This window comes from Lactuca saligna, chromosome 3, assembly GCF_052625555.1.
Source record: "Lactuca saligna cultivar CGN05327 chromosome 3, ASM5262555v1, whole genome shotgun sequence".
Taxonomy (NCBI): domain Eukaryota; kingdom Viridiplantae; phylum Streptophyta; class Magnoliopsida; order Asterales; family Asteraceae; genus Lactuca; species Lactuca saligna.
In genome coordinates this window covers 66,658,783-66,685,831 of record NC_136419.1, presented here as the reverse complement: position 1 = coordinate 66,685,831, position 27,049 = coordinate 66,658,783, and the positions used below count along the sequence as shown (strand labels likewise).

At 32.8% G+C, this 27,049-nt stretch overlaps 1 protein-coding gene and 1 long non-coding RNA gene across 2 annotated transcripts; one reads left to right on the top strand and one right to left on the bottom strand.

Annotated features, from left to right (window-relative positions):
- Nucleotides 1-11,435: 11,435 nt before the first annotated feature.
- On the top strand, nucleotides 11,436-13,079 carry LOC145033740 (uncharacterized). The gene is made up of 4 exons (XR_013677678.1): nucleotides 11,436-11,556; nucleotides 11,724-11,811; nucleotides 12,207-12,247; nucleotides 12,828-13,079. It is a non-coding gene; the product is annotated as an uncharacterized LOC145033740 (long non-coding RNA).
- A 1,780-nt stretch (nucleotides 13,080-14,859) lies between these two features.
- LOC145036758 (monosaccharide-sensing protein 2-like) lies at nucleotides 14,860-19,468 on the bottom strand. Its single transcript, XM_078985237.1, has 6 exons — nucleotides 19,163-19,468; nucleotides 18,941-19,075; nucleotides 18,294-18,860; nucleotides 16,566-17,440; nucleotides 16,309-16,496; nucleotides 14,860-15,582 (listed from the first exon to the last, which is right to left on the bottom strand). Exons 2-6 carry the CDS (start codon nucleotides 19,023-19,025, stop codon nucleotides 15,156-15,158), a joined length of 2,142 nt encoding a protein of 713 aa, XP_078841363.1. The 5' UTR covers nucleotides 19,026-19,075; nucleotides 19,163-19,468; the 3' UTR covers nucleotides 14,860-15,155.
- Between the last annotated feature and the right edge of the window lie 7,581 nt (nucleotides 19,469-27,049).

Below are 27,049 nucleotides of genomic sequence, written 5' to 3'. Positions count from 1 at the left end.
TGGAAATCATACTTCTTTCACCTCCTCCGATTATTCTCCCTAACCCACAAGTTCTTGAAAAGTTTAAGGTCACTCAAGCCCTATTGGCAAGGCAAGGTCTAGGTGTGATCACATCTTGGAGATGTAGTCACATATTGACAAGTCGGGAGCGTTGGGTGTCAAAGTCTTGAGAAAGTTGTAGGTTTAACTACTTTCTAAGTCACATAGTGAGTTCTTTTGGAACACCTATGAAACAGACTATGACAAGACCCTTAATGATCTTATCTATTTGCTAAGATCAACTTCCTTAAAACTTGATGGACATTCACAATAGTGACACAGGAAATCCAGAAAAGCATTCTCTTCCCAATGGAAAGGGATCGGCCATAGTCAACTAGGTTGATCAAATGGTAAAGAGAAAATCTAAAGTCTGTGATAGTCCTGTGTACCATTATCAAAGGGGCCATATGTTTATATTGCCAAAGAAAGGGCCATTAGTTGCGAAGCTGCCAAATTTACCTAAGGATGTTAAAGTCAATAAGTTTGACTCTACTTCAGGTAAAGTCCACTATCTAACTCTGTTAAGTTTCTATTCTGAGATTCCTGATACATGATGTGACTGGGTCACATGGTAATGTTTTAAGAATCAAAGAAAAGAGGAGAAACTTAAAGAAAGAATATGTTGAATCTGATCGCGTAGATGGATTTCTATCGCGTAGTTTGAAAATCGGATTCTTGAGCTACTTCTTAGGAGTTATGAGATATTGCTTAGGAATAGATAACAACAAGTTTTCATATGGATTGTAAGGATAAGTTTTTCCGCATAGTTTTAAAATAAAAGAAATTTTTTGATTTTAGTTATTTTAAAATATCCTTACAATGGCATTTGAGGAAAAATTGTTGCTTATATGATTCCATTAATAGCAAGAGTGGAAATATGAAATTGATTCCTTCATTTGTGGTAATGTCTAAATTTACCAAATAAGGAAAGATTCTCATCATCCAAAGTCTCAATTGGACCAGGACTTGGAATCATGCAAGTTCTATAGCATGATGAATGAGAACTTTCAAGTATTGGAAAAATTAAGACTAATTACTTGTTCACATGGATGTGTGAGTCAAGTAATGGACTAAGGGATCGAGTACATAGTCATGTGCACTGATTAAGTCCACCACAAAAGATATAAGGCTATTCGTCATAGTTTACTAAAGCTCAGTAAATATGATTATACTTACAAGCTTAAGTGTAACTCTGAGACATTGGAAAAGGTTCCAATGCATGGCAGAGCGGATAAGAAGAATCAAATTAGGCAGAAGGATAAAAGTTTCTCAAATCTGAAAAGATGGGAGAGTACTTTAGTATCAGCTTTGTGATCATCTCAATGATTAAGAAACCATATCAAAATTAGTTCTCTAAGGAAGTCTTAGTGCATTCTTATGACTAAGAAGAAGGGATCTTGAAATGTTGAAATGGTTAAATTAAGAAGATGAGTCATACTTCGTTCCAATACAAGTCTTAGAGTCATACTCCAAGATTGTAATTTGAGTGACATGTCTTTAATAAAGTTTAAAAACACTTATCAAATGTAAGAGTAAAAGTTTTCTACTCTTGTACATTTGAAATTGGTAAGTTGTGATGTTTTGGATAAAATAAAGACCAACTTAGGCCAATTGTGTGAAGTGTTTGTCTTGGTTAGAATCCACACTATCTCTTGGATGTTTGACAAGGGAGTCTTATAGGTCAAGAGGACAGTGGGAGTCTTAAAGGTCTTGAAAGTCTCAAGAACTAATCAAGAATGAAACCTGAAGTTCCTCACTAGCACACAACTTGAGGTTTATAACCTATCGTGTTGACATATTCTGCGCCCATTCCAGTTAAAGTTGGCTTTGCATATGAGTTCTTAGAGTTCTCAATGTGTTGCACAACAACTTGGAAGCAATGGCAGGCCCTTGAGCTGCCAGGTGGCAAGAAGTTAAGATTGAGTTCAGTCCATATGAGTTCGGATTTGTCATTATCCTTGTCTTGTGACTATGGTTTTGACAATTTACATGGATAAGAACACATACACCATTAAATCTAAGTGTCATAAGGTTTCTCTCCGATTCATGAAAATGATGGTGAGGAAACACTTTCACTAAGTAGGTTTTAGTTAGATAGCAATTGTGATATTTTCATTCTCAAAGTCGTTAGTGGAGCGTGTGTGGTTTACCGGCACACTAACCTGGACTTGTGAGAAGTGGCAAAAAGGTCTAACCATTATGATTACGGCATCCCTCTTCATAATTGTTTAGACACACATGTGAGCTATCTAAGAGAGGTGTATGATATTGATAAAGTCTTATCAAGGAAATCTAGTATCAGAAATCTGAACTTTGGTAAGAAAGTCAATAAAGTATTCATTTCTAGAAGTCCAGCTGATTTCTGAGTACATGTCAAAGCTAGTGGGAGCATAAGTGTTATGCTAATAATCATCATGTTAGTGGGAGCATGATAATTATGATAAAGATTGCAAGTTAGCAATGTTAATTATAGAAAACAAAAGGTTTCAATTGGGAAAAAGTTGTTTTGCTATAATTAAGGGAGAGGAAATTATACTTCATCTCAAATCTATAAGCTTAGATCGTGAGGTTTTAATCATTTAGTCAAGGATATATATATGAATTTCATGTTGGAATGGCTCAACATAAGGAAATTCTGTATATGGGTCCATTATTTGCGTTCTTAAATTCGATTATGATTACGGCATCCCTTTTCATAATCTGAATTATGAGAACTTGGAAAATAGAAATGGAAATGTTATAGCAAAAGACTGGTTTAGTCTTTATGTGAGACATCATGAATCATGTCCCATATTCTTCGGATATAGGACTGATTACATGTGCTATATTCATCCTTTCTAAAATTTTCCAAATGCCTAGGGCATTAAGAAGGGAAAAGGTTTAGAACTGGATATGACTAAAAGGATTAAACAATTGTCGAGGACAATCTAAGGTTTACCAAAGATTGGTTTCTCAAGGACAATTGGAAGTATAGTGATAATTCTGGAAGGACCATATTGACATAATCTGTAAGGAGGCAACTCTTGTTCAGAAGTTATAGTCAAAATGAATTTGGAAATGTTTCAAAGTCAGAAATTTCAATCTGTGTAAGATCAAGGAAACTTAATGCAAGAAGGATGTTTCCAAGGAATTGATCTCCTTTGGAATACTCTGTAATGATTGTTGCCAAGTCTTTCTGACTTTGTGCATAATCATTACAAGAGGATCAATGCATATAAGTTTAGAATCTAACAGATTTCAGTAAATGACATGAATTTGGAATTCTTGTATTTACAATAAGGATTTGGGAGTGTGAAAAGAGAATCATTGAAGTTATGTTCAATTGATCTAGTTCACAAAGTAAAGATCATAGACAAACATAGTATGCATACTTGGTGTATGGCATGACTAGTGTTTAGAAAAACATAGTGTACATGCTTGGAGCATGGGACAACTATTGTTTTAAATTCAAGAATAAAGTTGATAGCTGAAACAGTATACAATGAATAATGTGTAATCATATGGTGATAAATAAAAAGTGTTTTATTTATATTCATAAGTTCTGAGACCATATTGGATTCAATTATTATTGTGTTTCACTTTGCATGTTTTGACTTCCAGAATAAACTAGGTTATTCTTCCGGAATGACTAAGTTATTCAAACCATCCACAGTCGGTCATATGTTGGAAGTAGATATGAATTAAGACTGTCATGGGTTGGCTTGTAGAGGTCTAAGTTGTTGGAAAAAGGGCTACAACACTAATGAGTGCTGATAAGTTCTGAGTATTGGATTTAACCCGCGCTCATTAGAATCACTTCATGGATTTTATCACAAGTGATCATGAGACGATAATATCTTATATTCTTCAAACCTAGAGATATGAGTTGTTACTATAAGTTGGTTGTACATTGATTGCACGAAACTGCATTTGGTAACTCGGTGCTATAAAACGTGTCTTTGTGTATGATTCAACAAGTAGTAGAACAAGCCATATGAGTCGAAGTTTATCCATTCCTTTTACCTTCGGGATAAAAGCGATATCTGTGGGCCCCTCGATGATTTGATGATGACAAATGGAAGTGCTTGGCCGGGCCAGGACTGATTGGATTTGTTCAATTAGTCAGTCGTCATAAATCGGAAATCGGGAAACAACAAATGGACAGAGAGAATGATTATAATCCATGTCTCAGTCCATATGATACCTAGAATGGAGGAATATATGATCCCTTATCTAATGGACAAGTCATTGACAAGATCAGAGTTCATCTACAAGGTCAGAGTTCGACAGAAGCTTTTGAGAGCTACGATTGCCAGTTGGTTCCTTAAGTCATATGCAATAATAGTTTTAGACTTATCCAAGTGGGAGACTGTTGGATTAATGTCTAAGTCCATAACTATAATTGGTAAGACTTGACCCGACCCGACATGGTCCATTTGGGTTGCATACCATCATGCACTTGGATAGACTAAATGAGAGAAATAAAACACTTATGGTTATTAATATATTATAAGTTCTAGTATATTAATAATAAGAATAATGAGATTATTTAATTAGTATTGATCAAGAATTAATCTAGGATTAATTGAGTGATCAAAAGAAGACTAATTAAATATATGGGTTGATTGTGTAAATCATCCATACTTGTATAGTGGGCTAATGCTCCATGGATTATCTAGTTGGGCCAAAACCCATATGATGCTCCATGGATGCTCCATGGTGTATTTGAACCCATGGATCCAAGGAAATGGAAAGTCATGACAATTAGGGTTTACCCTAATTGTATAACTATATAAGCATCTTATTCTTGAGGAAAATCGGCCACTAGTGAGAGTAAGAAAGGGCTAGCCGATTTTCATGAAGTGTAGAATTCTCTCAAGTTATTCCAAGTGTATTTGGTGTTGTGTGAACCATTTGAGGTGTCACACTTGGGGCATTAGGCACTCAAGCTTCATGAAGACATTCTACATCAAAGAGGTATGTATTCTATCTTGTTATATTGATAATTTTGTATGCTAGATTAGGATAATACCTTGGATGTTCATATTTGCATGTATAATAGAGAAAACATAGATCCAAGGTATTTAGGGTTGCATGTACACTTAGGAGTGTTAGAATGCTCATAACCCAACATACTATTGGGTGCGTTTTTTGATCACAAATTGGTAAGGTATCTTTGTTGGAGGAAGTTAGTCATGTAAAATGTAACAGTGTACGGTTTAAATGTGTCTTTTGGTCACAAAGTGATTCAAACTCAAATAATATGTCCTTTTCATAAGTGAGTATGAATTTGTTCCTATCTATGATGTCTTAATTAACATCATTTAATGCTTTTTATACTCAGAATTACTCTATTTTACATCATATTTTATTGCCTAAAAGTATCTATCTTCATATCTTTTTTGTTTTTAAGGTACATGTTGTAACGCCCGCAGATCCGGGCTAGTCAATTTAGAGGCAATAGGGGTCAAAAATGACTTTTCTACAAAAGATTATTTAGAACAAATAATCTTAACCAAGTTGTAGAATATGTCACGAGGTTTCCGTACATATAAAGAACGCCGAAATCCGAGTTATAACGAAGAAGTTATGGCTTGTCGAAGTTTCGCGACAGAACCGGCACGGCACCGGGAAGCGTAAATAGTGAATTTACGATGGAGGACTTTTTAGCCTTAGTGGTCTAAATGAAATTCGTAGAATATGTTAAACTAAGAGCGTCGATAAAAAGAACGCCCAAATCTGACTTCGTATGAGGAAGTTATGATTTTTCTAAGATTCAGCTTAGCAGTGTACAGTCCGAAACTCGAATTTTAGTTCGAGCGGTTTTTGGATTATGCGACCTAAATGAGATTTGAAGATCTCATTCATAGGAACTCAACGGTAAAAAGACAGATGAAAACGGAGTCCGTATGAAGGAGTTATGAACTCTTCGCGGTCATTTAACAGTCTAAACGCCTCCTACTGTTAAATTTGAGATCAGTCGAGAATTAGCCGACGGAGTCTAAACGAAAGTTGTAGATCTTGATTTTACCTATGCGTGGATATAAAGAACGTCGAAAACGGAGCTCGTATGCGAAAGTTATGATTTTTCTAAGTTTGAGGGCTGATACGCGATAGGGGGTGATGTGGCACCACCAGAATTGGACACGTGGCACCACCAGAAGGCCACCACATGGACCAACTCGGCGAGTAGGTCCCCCCTACTCGGCGAGTAGACCAGTCAGCACCCCTATAAATAGAGGTGTCGGGTTCCATTCATTCTCACACCTTCCAACTTCTATTTCTCTCTCTAAACTCTCTCTCTCTAAGCCCCCCTAACCCCCCTAAAAGCCTAGGTAAACCCCTAGCACCCGAAGGAAGCCCCAAGGCTCCCGGAGTCCCGAGAAAAAGGGTCTTTCGGCTCGGAAACGCTGCTCCAGCGAAGACCGGTTTTCGAGAAAACCCGCTGTAAGTGAGCTATGCCTACGCTATCTTTAGTATAGCTTATGTTTTAATATAGTAACATTATTAGGAACTTATAATGAGTATTTGGGCTATTATTATGAGTTATATTGAGTGTTATTTAACGCTTATATAATAATAATAATAGTCAGACTATTAGTTTGTCGCGGTTATCGTTAGACTAAACCCTAGTGGTATTGATACTAGGTTTTATCGAAGGAAATTGTGTTGACAGTATCGAAGCGCTGTCCGAGTGTTGAGTCACCACCTATCAAGTGAGTGCATAGTCCCTTTCATCTTACACATAGATATGAAGTATTTTATATAAACTACGTGCTATGTGTGCATATTATCTGAATACTTGCTGTCTATGTTGGATGAACGTTTTATACATGTTTTAAAGGATTTAAACTGTACACGTATTTTATATATACGAATATGTTGGGTATGATGATGGGTAGATGAATGATGAGAGATAGAAGATGACGTGAGTATACATTGGCAGCTATAGATTTAGTACCTGTTGGGAATTGGTAGCTATGGACTTAGTACCTATTAGTTAGACGCTGGTAGCTAAGGATTTAGTACCTGTAGGAATTGGTAGCTATGGACTTAGTACCTGTTGAACATTGGTAGCTATGGACTTAGTACCTATTAGATAAAGACTGGTAGCTATGGATTTAGTACCCGATGAATAGACTATAGCAGCTATGGAATTAGTGCTTTATGAACGAACATCGGCAGCTATGGATTTAGTGCCAGTCCTATAACCCTGGAAGTAAGGGACTCTGGAATAAACGAATGCAGGATAGATAACTCTTAGGAGTAAAGAAGATAACGGGGATGGGTAATTGGGTTAATTGTTTGCTGATTGAACATAACAATTATATTATTGTGGGTTGAAAACCCTATGTACTCACCAGGTTTCCCAACCTGATCCACTCAGTTTATTTACATCACAGGTGGCGATATGAAGTGACATTACACTGAGAGATTTAAAGAGATGTAGATCACTAGTGTAAATAATTGTAAGTTCTGTTTATGCTTATGTTTCTATATTAACGATGACATCCCAAACGTTTTAAGATGAATAAAAATACGTTTCTTCGAAAATGTTTTAATAACGTATTTATCGTGTTTTTCTGGGAACAAATTCCGCAACCTTTTTATAAAATGAGGTACTCTGATTTTCATAAAGCATAAACAAAATCGGTCTTTTCTGGCCGTGATTTTGGGGATATCACACATGTTGTTAGGGAGGTTGATCTGGTAAAGATACATATACTTTGTTGATCGGATGCCAAATAGAATCTATGGAATTTGTAGTTTCCGGATTCATTTACTATCATTTTATGAAATTTTGTTAAAGCAATATAGTTTGTTGATTTGTTTCTAATTGATAATGTTTTAAAGAAAATGTCAAGGTCAACATTTATGTCATTTAGAGTAGGATTTTGCTGAAAATGTTCTTAATAAAGTAGTTTTTTATTAAAATATCATAATCCATTGCAACAAAGTTGTGACTATTGACACAATTCTTTGTTGTTATGCTTGAAAACACGAATGAAGTTCAATGAGATTGTGCACAAGTTGTGATAAGTGGGCTAAATGATGGCATCTTTATAACATCCAAATTTTCAAACCAAATTTTCATTTTTGAAACCATAGAGAAATAGCTTTTATAAAAACCATCCCAAGAAAAGTCATAATGTCAAATACAATTCCACATCAAAATATCATAGTGTCCCAAAATGTCCAAATAAAATCTCCTACCAAGTGTGTACAATCAAGCATTCGCCTTCCCACAATCCTCAAAAGTACCTGAAACACATTTAATCAACAACTGTAAGCACAAAGCTTAGTGGGTTCCCCAAGATATCCCATACAACACAACATATAACACAGTTATGGGTTATCAGCAACCCTAGAGATTACCTGAAATCTTAGTGGGAAAACAACACACCCTGTAGGTTATCAGCAACCCTGGAGACTACCAGAAGTCTCAATCACACATAAACAACAAAAGCACAATAATAACATCTGGATCCAGCTGGTCATCACATATATACAACTATTCTACCACACATGTAATAATAAGTGAGGAGACTCACCTAGCCCTGATGACTGATAGAACTCACACACGGACTATCGGAACTGGACTCTGCCTAATTAAATACACTAATTAACCTTAATTAATAATTAAGGTGTTTTCACATGCATACACACACACACACAACTAAGTCCATGGACAAGTCTAGTTGACACACTTAGGTTAAAAGATCATTTTACCCCTCATAAACCCCCCACATTCAATTAATCCCTAATTGGTCTAAATTCACAAAAGTCAACTTAGGGTCAGTACGCTCGGGCGTAGTCAACTCTACTCTGGGCGTAGGGTGCATCACTAAAACTGGACTCACATAAGGCTACGTAGGGTGTAGCCAAGCGTACGTATAATGTACGCTCGCTGGTCACACATTCTTCATGCAAACCTCTTAATCAATAAATACATCCATTCCAAACACAGATCTGGCCCCTAATAAATGTCTTAATGCATAAAGTCTCTGACTTTAAGCCTTTGCATGGCTACAAAGAGCTAGAAATTAAAACCTATAACTTTGACTTCATACCCCCCCCCCCCAACTCTTGCATGAAAGAAAATAAGTGATCTACCTAGCATTTTTATGACTTAAGACACCTTACAATGTATGAAATGATAGTTTAATAGCTCTGGAGTACTCCATAGTTACAAAGATCCAAGCATTGGGATAAAAGGAGCAAAATACAAGACTATGTAAGATCTATTAAGACAAGCTCCAAGATTCAAACTTTATAACTTGAAAAGTTACACAAGAACATGGAGTTTCTAGATCTACAAGCTACAATACACCATCTAACTAAAAAAACTTTTTAATTATGAATCATAATTTATAAAACAACTATTAAGAAAACTTGATTATATTTCAATATTTCATTGACAATTTTTTTTGATAAGAAAGTACATATTAAGGTATTATCTTTGATAAATGATTAAAAATATATATTAAAAATAAACAATAAGTTGTTATTTGTTTTTTTTTTTTTTTTTTTTTTTTGACTATTCATAAAGCATACATAATGTGGAGCCTACAAGAATTTTAAGACATTGAGGAAATGAACTCTTGACCCTTGGATCAAAATTGAATGGTAGAGATTGAAAAATTGATGATCCATGTGAACATAGAATAACCAATCAGAATTGAAGGATAAAATGACAGGGATTTTACATGTTGGTCACATAGATTGCCAGCGTGTCTAATTTGGGTCGTTGATTTGTCTTGGGTCCAATGGTCTCCTAATTGATAACACACAAATACACCTTACAAACCCTAACACTCTTCAGCCTCTCTCTTTCTCGATCAACTTTTCCTCTTCAACCCCGTCTTCTTCAATCCACCACCCACTACCTCTATCATACCCACCATCAATCATCACAGCTTAACATCATGTGCGCACCATATCGACCTTCTTACCACCACTTACCACGATCACAACCAACCATTAGCACCACATCCATCGTTGATCTCGACCGTAAGCCTTCATCTTCAACACATAACCACGCTATCCCTCAAACGTCATTGGCGGATAGAGATAACAAAAGTAAGCATGTCACCTTCACAACAATACTCATTCCCGAATCTTAGGTTGCGTTTAGTTACGGAAAAACAATTTTCATTTTCCGTTTTTTGTTTTTCCTTTTCGATTTTCGTTTTCCGTTTTCATTTTTCATTGAAAAATTTAGAGAACGCGTTTAGTTAAACTTATTCATTTTTCATTTTCAGTTTTAGAAAATTAGAAAACGTGTTTAAATGTCTATTTTTCTATCGGTTTTCATTTTTAAAAAACGGTAGTGGTAGTAGGGTGTGGGTGGGGGCGGTGACGGTAGCGGGTCGGCGGCGGTGGTGGTGATGACAGGCGATGGTGGTGGCGGCGTCAATTTTATCAGTGGTGGTGATGGTGGTGGTGCTAGTGACGGGTTAGTGGTGGTGGTGGTGATGGTAGGTCGATGATTGTTGTGGTGGTGTTCGGTGGGTGGGGGTGCGAGTGTGTGTTTGTGTGTGTATGTGTGTTTGTGGGGGTAGGTGTAGGTTTGTGTGTGTGTGGGTGTGTGTGTCTGTGAGGGTGGGGGTAGGTGTGGGTGTGTGGGTATGTACGTGTGTGTGTATGGGTGGGTATGTATGTGTGTGTGTTTGTGGGTTGGTGTGTGTGTTTGTGGGTGGGTGTGTGTGTGTGTGGGTGGGTGTGTATGTATGTGTATGTGTGTGTGTGGGGGGGGGGGGGTATGTATGTGTAAGTGTGTGTGTTTGTAGGTGTGTGTGTGTGGGGGGGGGGGGGGGGTGTTGGTGTGTGCATGTGTATGTTGGTGGGTGTGTGTGGGTAGGTATGTATGTGTGTGTGTTTGTGGGTGTGTGTGTGTGGATGGGTATGTATGTGTGTGTGTGGGTTGGTGTGTGTGTGTGTGCGGGTGGGTGTGTGTGTGGGTGGGTATGTATGTGTGTGTGGGGGTTGGTGTGTGTGTGTGGGTTGGCGTGTGTGTTTATGTGTGTGTGTTTGTGGGTTGATGTGTGTGTGTGTGTGCGGGTGTGTGGGGGGGGGGGTATATATGTGTGTGTGTGGGTGAGGGGTGTTAAGGTGGGGGTAGGTAGAAGTGGATGAGGTGAAGTGGGTGTGTGTTTATAGAAAAATTTTGGAATTAGAAAAATATGGAAAACAATGATTATCAGTTTTCCAAAATTTTCCAACTTGTTTGTAATTTTAGAAAACGGAAAATTTTCATTTTCCGTGAAAAATTTAGAAAAATAGACGAACTAAACGCGTTTTCAAAATTCTCATTTTTCTTGGAAAATTTTTCCGAAAAACGGCTCATTTTTCCGCAACTAAACGCACCCTTATCTTTTCATGTTTTTCGTCCTTCTCTACCTAACTCAATCTGCACCCCCGCCACACACACACAAACACACAAATTCTACATATGAACCTGATTTTCATTACTCTTTATGTAAAATTATTGTTTTTCTGTAGATCGAAATCCTATTTCCCCCACTTCATTTCAAAAAGGTATGTTTTTCAGTACGCTCATGTACGCTTCCTGTAATATTTTCCTAGATTTTAATAAGTTCAATTCGTGTGTGTGATTATATTTAACTTTTTATATCTGAAACAATAGGTGCTATTTTCTGTATGCGCATGAATGTAACTTGATTTTTAGATTTTTGAATTTTCAGATCTCAAACAATAGATAATATTTTCTGGAGGAAGATGCTTGGGGTTGCATTTGAATTTGTGTGGTCTACAGATGTGATTATTCTGTTGGTAAAAGCTCATATGATATCAAAACTTTTAATAAATCACTTCATGTTTGTGCACTTCTTATTGTTGATTATTATCCATATCTTGATGTATGATGTCAGGAAAGGATTTAAATTTCAAATTACATGGATTTGTGAAAAAAAAAAAAAAGTGTAAAAATGGTTTGTTTGGGACTAACAATAATCTGTTTCGGTTGCTACAACAGTTTTTTTTTTTCATATGAGTTTTTTTTTTTTTTTTTTTTTTTTTTTTTTTTTTTTTTTTTTGTTGAAAAAGTTACCTTATTTAGATAATGTTTAAATGCAACATTATATGTAGTTCTTTAATCTTAATTTTGAACTACTTCATGATATTTGAGTTGTTCTTTAGTTGACTTTAGTTTTATTTTACCATTACAGGTTCTTGATAGGAAAATTAATCATAAAAACCGAAAATAATGGTATGAACATTCCACTTCCATATAATTTATGTTTTAATAAAAGATTTATAAAATATTCAATTTTCTACATGTACTTTCTGTGAGTGTGACTATGAGTGTGTGGTGTGGTGTGAGCCATATATTTTGTTAATTTTTTTATTCCCTACATTTAACTCATTTTTATATATTTTTTTAGCATTGTTGTTTCATTACATTTTACCTATTTACAACGTTTTAACATTGATTTTTCCTATTTAACTAATTTTTATACAAAAAATGGAAGAACATTCATATTTTTAGGATTTAATTATTTTTATGAGTTAATATAAGAAATGGCAAAGTGCATTTTTTTATTTGATTTTAGTTTGAATGTATAACATAGCAACATACTTCATGTTTTCTAATAAAAAGGTTTTACTTTCATTTTCTTTTTCCTTTTTTAGTGCAGCGTACTTTAAAGGTCACTTAAAGCTATTCATGTATCTGAATCAAGTTTAATAAAAAAGTTTTACTTATATTTTCTTAACTTTGTGGAGACTGTTGATATGTTCTTTTATTGTGATATTGGACATTAGTAAATAATCAAAGTTTAATTATTAAGGATGCAGGATTGGTAGCAGAGAAGTTTCATGTTTTATGATTACACAAAAGTAAGGGAAGACAAATTAGAAATAGATCTGACCATATCTTTTGTTTTAGACTTTGTTAATTTGTGTATGTTTTTGGTTTTTTTTATGGTTTGAGTATTTTCAGTGCTTTAATTTCTATTTAGTACACCAAATACGACATGATTTAACACTATTAAATATAATTATATAAAATATAGAGTCGGTAATTACGTTTCTTTTTTTCATTGTGTGCATTGTTAAGAAAAAATTTTACATTGTATTACATAAATATATATATATATATATATATATATATATATATATATATATATATATATATATATATATATATATATATTTTACAATACAAACTAAAATAAAACAAAGGTTATAAAACTAATAGCTTATTAAATATCCAACACAAAATATCTATTAGAGAATGACTACCTAAAAATTACTTTTATAAGAAAAATACCGTTTCTAATATTTTTATATGAAAAATATTTGTCTTAAGATAAAAAGACTACATTTATTTAATTAGATTTTTCCGATTTTTAATTTTGTAATTTGAAAGTAGTCAAAGGTATCCTAGAAAAGTTGATAAAACATTTTTTTGAGCACGTGAGTTTATTGCTAAATTAGATTTTACTGAAATGTTGTTAGGTGTGTATTATTTAATTATATATAAAATTTAATATTTATACTCAAAATACAAGGTGGATAAAACATTTAAGTAGATACACTTATCCGGTGTTTGTTTTTGGACAGCAAATTTGAAAATAACTTGAATTTTTCATTTTCAAATTAAAGAAAAATCGATTTAAAATTATACCAAACAATATTATAAAAATATATTTTGACAGTAGACTGATTTTTGCAACGTAATTTTATACTAAACTTCATAAATCCTAATTTCTAATCATCAGAAAATATTCCAACGTAATTATATTAAAGAAAATATATTAATTTTGTCTTATGTTTAACAATTATGAATCTATTCTTGTGTATATTTATTGTAAATCAAAACAAAACATAATTTTATTTAGAACCTAAAATAGCAATGTATTTTTATTTATAACAAAAAAAACAACATAATTTTATTTTTAATCAAAATAACAAAAGAAATTTATTTTTATATAAAAAAGTTTACAAGCTTCTATCATTAAAAAAAACATACTTTATTTTTAACCCATAAAAGAAACATAATTTTTTTATTAACAGAAAATAGTGTGCTCAAAGCAAATTTATTGACCTTTTAACAAAACACATCGAGTTTTTGGTATTATATTTTTCATTTTTCCTTTATGGACATCACATTCCAAATAATAGGTAAAATAAAACCAGAGATATACATGACATCGGAAAGAAAACTATTCGACCCTCGTAGCTATGCACCTAGATAGAAACTATTAACCGCAAGGAACAACCAGATACAAAATAATAAGCCAAAAGCTGAAATTGACACGAAAACGAAACTAATCGCCGCATGGACACTATTTTCATAAATGAATTATCTGCCCCGCCGCATTGCGCAGTACTTTACTAGTATATATATATATATATATATATATATATATATATATATATATATATATATATATATATATATATATATATATAATGTCTTGCCTCTTAAAAACTGAATTGTAAAATCTGATCAAGCTTAATTGTAATTTTGTTGGATCGCATCTTATATGAATTTAACTTGTACTATTATGATCCATGTTTTGAAAACTGAATTTTTTTTGGATTTACTTGATTATATCATATGAAACCGATCCATCTAAACAAACATCCTTACCACGAATGGATGAAAGAAAACTCTTCAATGGATGAAAAACAATAGGTTCGACTAAAAAGATTTCTAGGGAAATGCTACATCTCATTTCCCATGTAAATTGGCTAATCTATATTCATAACATAAGAAAACTTGTACATGCAAGTATCAAAAACTTTTATATACAACATAAATTAATGAAAATTTCTTTGATGGGTATGCACATTGTAACACACTCTTCTGTCCATTTAAAGCACACAACCAAATCGTTTTTGAAATCGAAAAAGACATACATATGAAACAAAAATAATGAATTTAAACAAATTTTTTGAATAAATGCAAATACTAATCCTGATATCACGTTTGTAACCTCATCGAAATGAAACTTAAAGTGCAAAAATTCAATACAAACTAAGATGTGAATAATAACAAATTTATTTGATTCTTTTCGACCTCTTAGCATATATATAGTTTCTTGATCTTGAGCCCTGCCACATCATCGAAAGGTATTGTGCTTGTCTCAATCTTCATAATCTCATCAATTTCACTTCTTATTAGCACCCATGGCGAAGAATTCTGTAATGACTTCAAGTGGCATACCCTTTGTTTCAGGAACTTTGAAGTAAACAAAAAACCATGAGATGGTACATACAACCGCATAGATTCCAAAAGCACCCTGAAGTCCAATGGTGGTGAGCAGCACTGGAAGTGTGTAAGTGACTATAATGTCTCCTACCCAAAAGGTAAGTGCACAAATGGCGATACAAAGGCCTCTCACACGTGTTGGGAAGATCTCTGAGCAAAGTGTGTTGGGGATTGGTCCAAAACCCATCACGAATGTGCAAAAGTAAACTACCACACTAATGGTGGAGATAACTGCATGGGTTACTGAATCCATGTGAATCATGTTGCTCAAAACTAGTACAACGAGTGATGTCAAAAGAACCGGTAGTGTAGCTAAGAGCAGCATCCTGGGAAAAAACGATGAAAATGATTCATTTTAGTAATTTTTTTTTTGTAAACTAGTATAGTCGATCAAACTCACAACACTAAAGGATCTATTAATTTTGCTACATTTCATTCTTTTGATCAGGGTTGTTGAGTAACTTTTGAATGGAACCATTCGGATGACACTCTGAATTGTTCAACATTCATGGCGTTTGTTGCAGCATCTGAACAAGTCCAAAGTTTTCCTCTGAACGGTTAAGCAACATTAAATCTCTTAACCATTAAGAGGTTGGAACCATTTAGCTCAGCATTCATTGCAATTTACTAAATAACCGCTTAGTCTAATGTCCAATTACTCTATGATCAAGAAAACCAAAGTTAGAAGATCATAAATACAAAGCGTTAATGCAAATGATAGCAATGCACTTCTTTTCAATTATTATAGAATCATGCTTTCATTTTATTCTATTACTTCTTTGTATTTTAATTTGTTTTTCCTTATAAAGAGATTGTACTTCAAATAAATCTAGCAATTTTAGCATTGAAATTACAATTTCTTTTTTATGAAGACTTTTACTTTTAGAAATCTACCTATTATAACATTGAAAATTAATTTGTACATTCGATAACAATTCTATAAAATGGGTCGATTTTATAAAGCATAATGTTGTAATAAGACAAAATGAAAATACAATGCTATAATAAACAAATATTTGAAAGTGTCTTCTTTTATAAGAGAAAGAACTTACCTTCGGCCAGCTACATCTATAAGCCTCATGGCGATACCAATGCTAGGAAGCATCAATAAGGTTGTGACACCGCTAATGAGGAAAGAAGCCGATTCAGAACCAATTCCCATGCTAGACAAAAGAATTCCTACCCCAGCTTGTTCAAGAATTTGAGGAGTGTAGTACAAAACTCCATTTATACCAGAAAACTGTTTAAAAAATATGTTTATAAATACATATTAAAACTAATTAAAGATAGAAACACATCGATTGATCACCTGTTGAAGTATTTGAATCCCTACACCAACAATCAACGCTTGTTTAATACCAGGCTCTGAAAGCTCCGACCAACTTGTGCCCTTTTTAGCAGACGGTGGCGGCTTGATTGTGCCAGTCTGAATAGGGTTTTCTCCGGTGACATTGTCTAGACAAAGAACCGATCGACTCACAAGAGCCGACGCACGAACAGCCTCACCATCACCACCACCACCGACACCAAGTGCAGCAATTGACCCACGTCTAGATTCAACGGCGGCGCCACCTTCCTGGTGTAGGTAGATCCTCTTAAGTCCACCAGCTTTCTTCCCATCGTCGGTCTTTTTGTAAGCCAATTGCCACCCACCGCCAATCCCCATGGCGGTGGTTGTCTCATTAGCGTTGTTTAATAACATACTACCCCTTGAAGCAGGGGCACCCACATCTCTTTCTGTTGCTTCACGAGATAACAATGGACTCTTCAAGTTATTATCATCATCATCATCTGACAAATTACCCTTGTCGTGATTGCTCTCGATATCCCAGTTGTCTGTTTTATGGTGTTCTTGAGCGAACATGCTTCCGAAATTTGGAAGAAGCATACTTCTCATACTTCCATTTTCGTTTTGTTTCTCGTGGACACTTCCGAATAGAGTCACCATCGGATCCATCATATGTGCTGTTACACTTCCTTGACGTGAAGCTAAGACTAAAGAGCTTTGGCCCCTCACAGGTTTAGCCACCCATGATTGACCTTCTTCTGCTCCATATAACTTGATTTGATCTTTCTCTTCAACGTGATCTTCACTAAGCTCATTATCAGCCCCGATGACGTACTCTTCTACTGACGTTTCAGTTCCTCCCACTTCTAGACCTTCAACTAGTAACGCCATTTCTCCTGAAAAAAACCAAAACCCTCCACATAAATTAAGTTTAAGTGTTTTTAATCCAATAGTTGCACCCTCCATTTTGTTTCTAATTTCAATTTATTTTTCTTTTAAAAAGTCTCTGTACTTTTACAAAATCTACCCAATCATAACATTGTACTTTCTTGTTTTCATATAAGAACATTATATTTTGAAAAATCTTTCCACTTATAGCACTATAAATAAATAAAGGGGTTAAGTTCAAGAAACAACAATATACTTTGATTGATTTGTTTATTATAGCATTTTGCTTTTATTTTTTCATATCACAACATATACTTTGAAAAAGTTATGGTTATAGTAATGTACTTCAAGTACAAAGTCATTTTAACTGCAATAACTAGATAGATATTATTAAAAAATAATGTCAAGAGGAAAAATGAAAGTGTACTCCTATGATTGGGTATATTTTCAAAGTGTGATTCTTTATTAGGAAATAAACTAAAAGTATAATGTTCTAATGTAACCAAAAAAAGTAGAATAACATAATACAAATAAATAAAAGTATGTTGTTACTTTCTTGCATTTATACCAGGTGCAAATTGATTTATTTTGATAAAAAATAATTGTTATAATATGAAAATGAATATTTCACACTACCATACATATTGTAATAAAAAGAAATAAAAGCATGATGCTACATTAAACAAATCAAAGAAAAGTACATTATTATTTCTTGCATTCATCCATAAAGATGTTCTAAAATTTTACTTCAAAATTCATAAATTAGATAACTTTAACCCCCATATATCTTTTTGTAAATTGATCCCCTATTTGCATATACCTTTGCTACTAACGATGATCAAATGAGTTCAAGAAACAAACCCGATACATCTTCTTTGCCACGAAGCCACTGGAGGACAACTTTAGCCTCGTCCATCTTCCCTTTACTCACCAACCATCGAGGAGATTCAGGCAAGAAAAACAAAGTTAAAAGAAAGTACGAAACAGAAGGTAAAGAGAGGACCCCAAGCATCATTCTCCAACTGGCATCGGATTTTAATGACATAATGAATACCATAGTGTACGCTAAACACATTCCAATACTACCCGTAAATTGTGGAAGTGTATTCAACAGCCCTCTAATGTCTGATGGGGCTGTTTCAGAGATATATAAGGGCACAAGTGTCACAGCCAGACCTATCCCAAATCCATCAAGAAGTCTTGCTATTAGCAAAACGTAAACATTTGGAGACCAAAACATTACTAGACCACTAGTGAAGTAAAACATTGAAGAAATTATAAGCATTGGACGCCTTCCGATGTTGTCTGATACAGGTCCTGAAAATGTTGTGATAACTGTTGCACCGATTAGTGACATGGCTACAATTAACCCTTCGATTGTTGGTTGTGTTTCTAAATGGAATTCCTTTTTGATGTAAAGAACAGCTCCTGCATGCATGCATGCACTATTACGTTACGATGAACATCGTGGATTTATAAATGAAATGACGAGGTTATATAATACGTACCTGCAATTGTCGCATTATCCCATCCTTGCAACATGTTGCCAATGGCGGCAGCAATTGCTACATACACAGCTCCCTTCGACGACATCTTTGCTTTTTTACACAATAAAGAACGGATTCTTCAAAGATTTGGGTTTGCTAAAGAAACAAAATTAGAAGTACAATCAAAGAATTCCATGAAAAAGAACAAAAATTCTAATATAGTGTAGAAACTCAAAAGGGTACCTCAAGAATAGATGAGTACTGAGGGATTCAACAAGTTATGTATGGCATCCCCATGATGATCTTTACGAGAAAATGCAATGAAACAATTTTTAGGGCTGTTTGAATTGCATCAAATTCACCTGTGAACGATCATATGTAAACAAATATATGTTCATAAAGATTCAAAGAAGAGGCAATTCAGGCAATGCTGGTCTAGTGAAGCACATTTAGGAGAAGTCCCATCAGAGATCTACCCACATTATCATAAAGGAAGAAACGAAAATGGAAAATTTTGTGTGAAAAGTTGTGCTTTTTTTGATTTGTTAAGAGTGAAGATAAGAGAGAGAAAGAGAGGGGGAGATATGGGGGGAGAAAGAAGAGGGATGAACTTCTGGTCCCTGGTCGTAACAAATACCAGTTCTTGAGGGGTTACATGTGGAGTCCGACAAACATGGTATTCATTGGCGAATGATGATGTGTAATAATTTCATCGAGGTTAAAGGGTCCTACCTTTTCATATGGAGATCCTAAATTTAATCATACCTCTCACATAATTAAAATGGAAATGGGATGACACATCTCATGGGGAATTAAGAACGAACGTCCAATTTGTCCTTTCGCATTCATATTTAACTAAACTATGTATTAGATAATCACGTATTGACTTGTTTATATTAATATTAGGCGAATGTCCGCACGTTGTGCAGGAAAACCTATATAGTTGAAGTGTTTAAAAATATATGTTTTTTTTAAATATAGCAATAACGTTGTTGTTAAATTTGATATAATAATTCGTATAATAAATTGACTAGTAGCGTACTCGCGTAATGCGGCGGCGACAATTAGTTTCATAGCAGTGAGTCGTTTCCTTTTTTCTTACAATAGATATTTATGTTTATTGAATTGTGTTTTTCCGATAGAAAGATAATATTTTTCATTTTGTAATTGTCATGTTCAAATTAACATGCTATTAGTTTTCTTTAGGCTAGTTATTTTAAGGTTAAACATAATGTACATTGATGTTTGTTGTTAAAAACAAATTTATTTTATTTGTATATTACATTTTTAATTTGTTTTATTTGTTGTATATTGTTATTCTTAAGTTTTATGACATATGATATTACAAGTAAAACTTACATTAAAATATAATTAATTTCTTTTAGGATGATTAATTATTACCTAAAAGGTTTAGTTTTTTTTGGTTTTGTTTATATATTTTATACTAGGTGTGAGACCCATGTATTACATGGGTTTAATTAAAAAAAAAAAAACAAATATAAAATTTTAACAATTTGAAAAGTTTGAATTTATAAGAAAAATGAGAAAAATTTGAATTATTAAAATTAATGAGACTTTAATGTATTGAATACATTAGATATATAAACTCTTTCTAATAAATATTTTACATATATATTATCTTACACATTAAATGTGGAATTTTAATTTAATAAAATAAAAAATACAATAAAATGACAAGTGGAAAATAGAAATTTTAAAAATTTTAGAAAATGCCATGTGTCCAAATGAATGAGAAGAGGACATGTGGCAAAAAAAAACCTTCATTTATTATAGGAGATTGATAAACAATGTTATTGATTTAATACCACATAAAAAATTATAAATAAATGTACTAAGTATTAGGAGCGTCAATGAATGATCCTTCAAAATTAACCAGATAAGACATCAAAACAAATGGCAAAATTTTCCGGTTGAAGAAAAAATTAAGGATATTTTTGGTTCACTGATTCCAAAGGAATATAAGGGAATTAGAATGGATATTTCATTATTTTATATTTTTGGCTATCAAATAAGTTGACTTGGATTCCAGTAAGTCTATGTGGTGATTTTCAAAAAACATCTAAATACTAGTTCTTGAGAGGTTACATATGTAATCCAACAAACATGGTATGCATTGGTGAATGATGATGTGTGATAATTTCATGGAGGTTAAAGGGTCCTACCTTTTCATATGGAGATCCTAAATTTAATCATACCTCTCATATAATTAACATGGAAATGGGACGACGCGTCTCATAGGGAATTAAGAACAAACGTCAAATTTGTCCTTTCGCATTCATATTTAACTAAACTATGTATTAGATAATCACGTATTGACTTGTTTATATTAATATTAGGCGAATGTCCGCACGTTATGCAGGAAAACATATATAGTTGAAGTGTTTAAAAATATATGTTTTTCTAAATATAGCAATAACATTGTTATTAAATTTGATAAGATAATTCGTATAATAAATTGACTAGTAACGTACCCGCGCAATGCGGGGACGACAATTAGTTTCATAGCAGTGAGTGGTTTCCTTTTTTCTTACAATAGATATTTATGTTTATTGAATTGTGTCTTTCCGATAGAAAGCTAATATTTTTCATTTTGTAATTGTCATGTTCAAATTAACATGCTATTAGTTTTCTTTAGGTGGGTTATTTTAAGGTTAAACATAATGTACATTAATGTTTGTTGTTAAAAACAAATTTATTTTATTTGTATATTACATTTTCAATTTGTTTTATTTGTTTTATATTTTTATTCTGAAGTTTTATGACATATGATATTATAAGTTAAATTAATATTAAAATATAATTAATTTTTTTAGGATGATTAATTATTACCTAAAACGTTTAGTTTGTATTTGGTTTTGTTTATATATTTTATATTGGTAAACAATGTTATTGATTTAATACCACATAAAAAATCATAAATAAGTGAACTAAGTATTTGGAGCATCAATAAGTGATCCTACAAAATTAACCAGTTAAGACATCAAAATGAACGATAAAATTTTCCAATTGAAGAAAAAATTAAGGATATTTTTGGTTCACTGATCCCAAAGGAATATAAGAGAATTAGAATGAATATTTTGTTATTTTATGTTTTTGGCTATCAAATAAGTTGACTTGGATTCCATCAAGTTTATGTGGTGATTTTTGGGGTAGGGGTGATAAAGAATTAACTTGTGTTGAATATCCAGATACAAGCTTACCTTGACACTCTAATGCCATGAGAAAGAAGTAACTTATGTTGCACATTCGCCAACATTCCATTTTAATACGTATAAACTCATAACAGCTCACAAATATGATAGAAGCTTCACTTATAAAGTAATATAATAGAGATATCAGCTACGATGAGGAGATTAGCAATGTTGTTTTCCTGGACTCCTTATATAAAAGACATATTACATTAATATTACCAACACCAAGTAAGATTATATAAACATTTTATCTGACAAATAACAAGTCTAATGTAAATTAAAATAACATTATCATCACAATATTCACGCTTCTGAAACAATACAATGTAAACATTAGAAACATAAAAAAAAAATATTAACCGAGTTAAGATTATTAATATATAAAGTATACAATGGAAGAATCAAACAACACATAAACCTTGAAAAACCAATAAACACAATTGGTATAAATAATGAACTATATCTTGAAGATTTTCAAAATCAACCAAAATTGAACTCAACTTATACAAATACAAGACAAGCAACAAAAAAACGTATCAGTACAAATCATTAAAAACATAAACAAAATCTTGAATCCAACAAAATCTATTTTTTTCCATCATAATCAAGGATGAGATGGAGAGAGCATGGGTAAAATATCTTCTTTTAATGAAGTTTTTTCGATCATGGTTACATAGGTACATAAATGTCACAGGAATAGAGTAGTTTTAAGGAAGGAAACCTGATTAAGATCAGCTGTAGTGATGATATCAAAATCTTTTGGTGTTCTATTTACAAGTAAATGTCTCACGCAACCACCAACCAAGTAGGCTTCAAATCCTGTAAACAAAAGCAACTTTTTTTAGCTTCAAACATATGAAGTAAAGAGAATCACTGGTGTGATAATTATCATAGAACATAGAAAGAGTGATAGTCATGTCCAAAAAAATAACTAATAAGTATTGCTTTTTTTTTTTGTGTGTGTGTGTGGGGGGGGGATGCATTCTCATAACCCTCTACCGAGTTACAAAAACATCCTACACCCATATTACCTACAGATGAAGGGTGAAAATTTGCTCTATGAAAAGTAAATGTAACATGCATAGAAGTAACATTGGGTTTGGAGAATCTTTAGAATAGTACAGGGAGCCGAGGGGACCATTGTTTGGCTTATCCCTAAGGATCTGAAAGCCATATTTTTCCATTTAGAAATATTGATTTCACCTAACAAGTATCATTAATCGCAAGTAATTAAACTCAATTTCACCAATCGAAAATGGGCACAAACCCAAGAAGACAATTACGAGCTTGGGCAAACCATTTTAACTTTAGGTTAGAAACATGACATGCTCCCTCAGTTCCCATAAGGAGCTACACTTTGATTTGGATGTCTTTCCCCAAAAAGATTTTATTAGCTTCATACAGAGTCATATGAACAGGTGAACAGTTAATTTATGCACCTATCGATTAGGCTGGCATGTTCAGTTGATGTATCAATGGTCACTTTTTTTCACCAAATGTGCACTTCACAATAAAGGATTGAATTTGGCATTAACACTTACCGGAAGAACTCTTCAACCACGTGTTTTGTTATTTAAATTTCATGAATATATCTTGTTAGTAGCTCCGTTTCATTGAACATAGATGTATAAGGTTGTAGGGAAGTGAACACCAAAGTCATTTAACTTACAGCAATCTAATGACCAACCTGATACAGTATCTAAAACAAACACCAAACATTTAATTTAGCAGCTACCACATATAGTAATCATATTATCATGGATCGTTCTCGAGTTCTATCATAGAGAGACCTACAGTTGCATATATATATATATATATATATATATATATATATATATATATATATATATATATATATATATATATATATATATATATATATATATATATATAACTACAAAGCTTATATACATAATAATTAACAGGAAATAAGTATGCCACATGAAACTACTATACGAAAAAGTTGAATGATCTCATAGGCATAACAACAAACAGGTGGAGTGCAATATTCTCAGGATTTAGAGAAACAAAAATAATATTAGAATCACATCCTGAAATCTAATGAATTTATAACAGAATTGAAGAATTGAGCACATCTATCTCGGTGGTTGTGTATGAATAAACGATTGACTCCGAAGTAAAGTAGATAGAATAGAACCCATAAAACAGGGTCTGTACCAATTCACATCACTTAAGTTACAGATTCGATGCATCTGAAGAAGCAGAAATAAAGGAATGACTTTTAATGAACTCACCAATGCTATGGTGTTTCTGCACCACTAGTCAGCTCTTCCATCAAAAAGCGAACGGAAACCCGCAACACATACAACCTTACAAATATTAAATAGATTTTCCTAAAACTCAAATCGAGAAAAAGAAACCCACATACATACAAGAAAATATGTGGGGAGGGACATCAATTTATCGATAGAAGGTCTAGGAGGTAACAACGGCATCAGGAGGGTGGAGGTAGCAACGACGTAAGGAGGCTGGTGGTTATGGAGGCCTGTTGGAGATCGAAGAGGGTAAGGAGGGAGACGTAAGAGATTTAGGAGAAATGACGGCTGAAGATTTTAGAAGATTTTATAATTATCCAAAATCTAAGACCGTAATAAGTTACAAATGAGATGCGTTTGCATTGCAAGCTTAATAAGATTGTACATGGTGTTATAATAGTTGTACCTCTTAATTTTCAAGAAACATCTAATATGTTTTATATAATAGTAAAGATATAATATATTGATTATTTTGAATTATATGATAATATATACATCTATTATAACTGCATAATCCCAATCGTTTGAATGACTTCGACCCGCGAGTCACACATGAAGAAAATTAAATATAATATATGGTTTAATGTTATTTATAGTTGTTGTTATTGTTAATTAATTTTTTAAAATTATTTGCATAATATTTTAATTTCTATTATTATTTGTTTTTTGAACAACAGCAAATTTTATAAAAAAAACAAAACACTCTAGCAAGAAGCTAGAGAAAAAACAAATTACATCAGAATTGGGTTTGCATCCATATCGTCCAATTGTTCATATCCTTCAAATTCCTAGACATAAACCAACGGAAATAAATCTCCATAATAGAATCAAAAAGTCTATCTTCTCTAGGCTTAGAACTACTAAAAAGTAAAGCATTATGATACGTCCAAAGTACCCATACAACTACCATAAACATTGATTCAACAATCACCCGCTCCATACGAGCAATAGGTCTAGCATCCATCCACTCCAACATAACATTAATAGAGGTAAAATCCGGAATATCCAAATCTAATCAATGGGCAACCCATCTCCAAACCGGCATCGCATCTGGACAAAACAAGAAAAGATGATTTACACTTTCTTGTGAATTATAACACACCGGGCACAACAAGGAATCTAACTCCACCCCCTTTCAACCAATTTGAATCTAACTGGGATATGATCCAAGATAACTCGCCACCAAAAAAAAATATTTTAATTGGAACATATCGGTTCCATCTAGTAGGAGAACTACCTAAAGGTAGTCTCATATCATCAACCCAATTCTTTGTAGAACTAACAGTAAAACTACCCGAAGGATCTAAATCCCAATTCCACTTGTCAGTTATCACCTCTAACCGAATAGGAAAAAAAAGCTCCACAAGATCATCAAATTGACTCGATTCAACCCCTCCTCTAATCTCGCGCCTCCAATGGAACGTCCACCCTACCGAAGACCAAAACTCACTAACCTGAGCATCTTGATTGGTAGCCAAAAATTGTTTTTTTATTTTAAATGTAATAATATAATCATTTATATAGAGTTATTTTTAGCTATTATTATTGTAAGTTATTTTAAGCTACTTATTTGAAAATTTTTAACTATTATAAAAATATCTTTAGGAAATATTTTAGTTAAATTGAGATTACAATTTAGTTTTTGTATTATCACTACAATTTATCACTTTAACTACTTACAAAATATTCTTTGGTTTTTTAAATGAAACTGAAATTTATATTTAAGTTAACATTGTAATGTTATATTCAAATTAACAATTTAAGTATTTTGTCAAATATGTTCAAAAGTTGTAGCTTTAAACTGATAATGGTTTATACACAATAACATATTAAATCTAATAAATTAAGTATAATATGTTAAAAAATAAAGACTTAACTTTATAAGTAGAAGTAAAGATATTATTTTAAAACTGAAATTTAGTATATGTATGATTACACTTTATGTTTGATATTTACTTAACCTTATTAACTAACTTATAATCATTATTAGAAAGACATTACAATTAATCACTTTAAACTATTTACAAAATATTCTTTGGGTTTCTTAAGTTAAACTAAAATTTACATTTAAGTTGACCATGTAATGTTATATTCAAATTAATTATTTAAGTATTTTATACAAATTGTTCCAAAATTAAGTACAATATGTTAAAAGTTATTAAAAAAAACAAAAAACAAAAAACAAAAAAAAAACTATATAAGTAGAAATAAATATATTATTTTAATATTGAAATTTAGTTTATATATTCTTAGATCATAAATTGTGGTTTATACTTTGTTTTTCATAAGCTTATGGAGTTCTTAGTCTATGACTAAAAACACCATGTTTTGGTGTTGTTTGGACCAAAATCACGTGTGATTTTTGTTAGGCTTAATATTGATTTGTTTGGATTTTGGTCGTGGGCTTGGTTATTAGGTCTAGGTATACATAGTATTATTTAGACCTTGTAAAGAGTGTTGGACGTTCAAAGGGGCTGTCATATGCCAAGAACGAGATCTAGAGAGAAAATAGTGTGTAATCGGAATCTTATGTATCGGATGATTAATCAATATATCGTGTGCATTGAAAATTAATTATCTTGTTCTTATTCATCTTTATCTTGTAGTATATACACTTTGATTGGGATTCCGCGCCATCAAAG

What these genes read in the sequence shown, in the direction of transcription:
- LOC145036758 (XM_078985237.1), bottom strand. Translation starts at nt 19,025, where the DNA reads ATGTCGTCGAAGGGAGCTGTGTATGTAGCAATTGCTGCCGCCATTGGC. An exon ending in TGGCAAAGAAGATGTATCGG is followed by an intron (nt 17,441 to 18,293) that starts GTTTGTTTCTTG and finishes GGTTTTTTTCAG; the next exon opens with GAGAAATGGCGTTACTAGTT. An exon ending in GGATTCAAATACTTCAACAG is followed by an intron (nt 16,497 to 16,565) that starts GTGATCAATCGA and finishes TTTTTTAAACAG; the next exon opens with TTTTCTGGTATAAATGGAGT.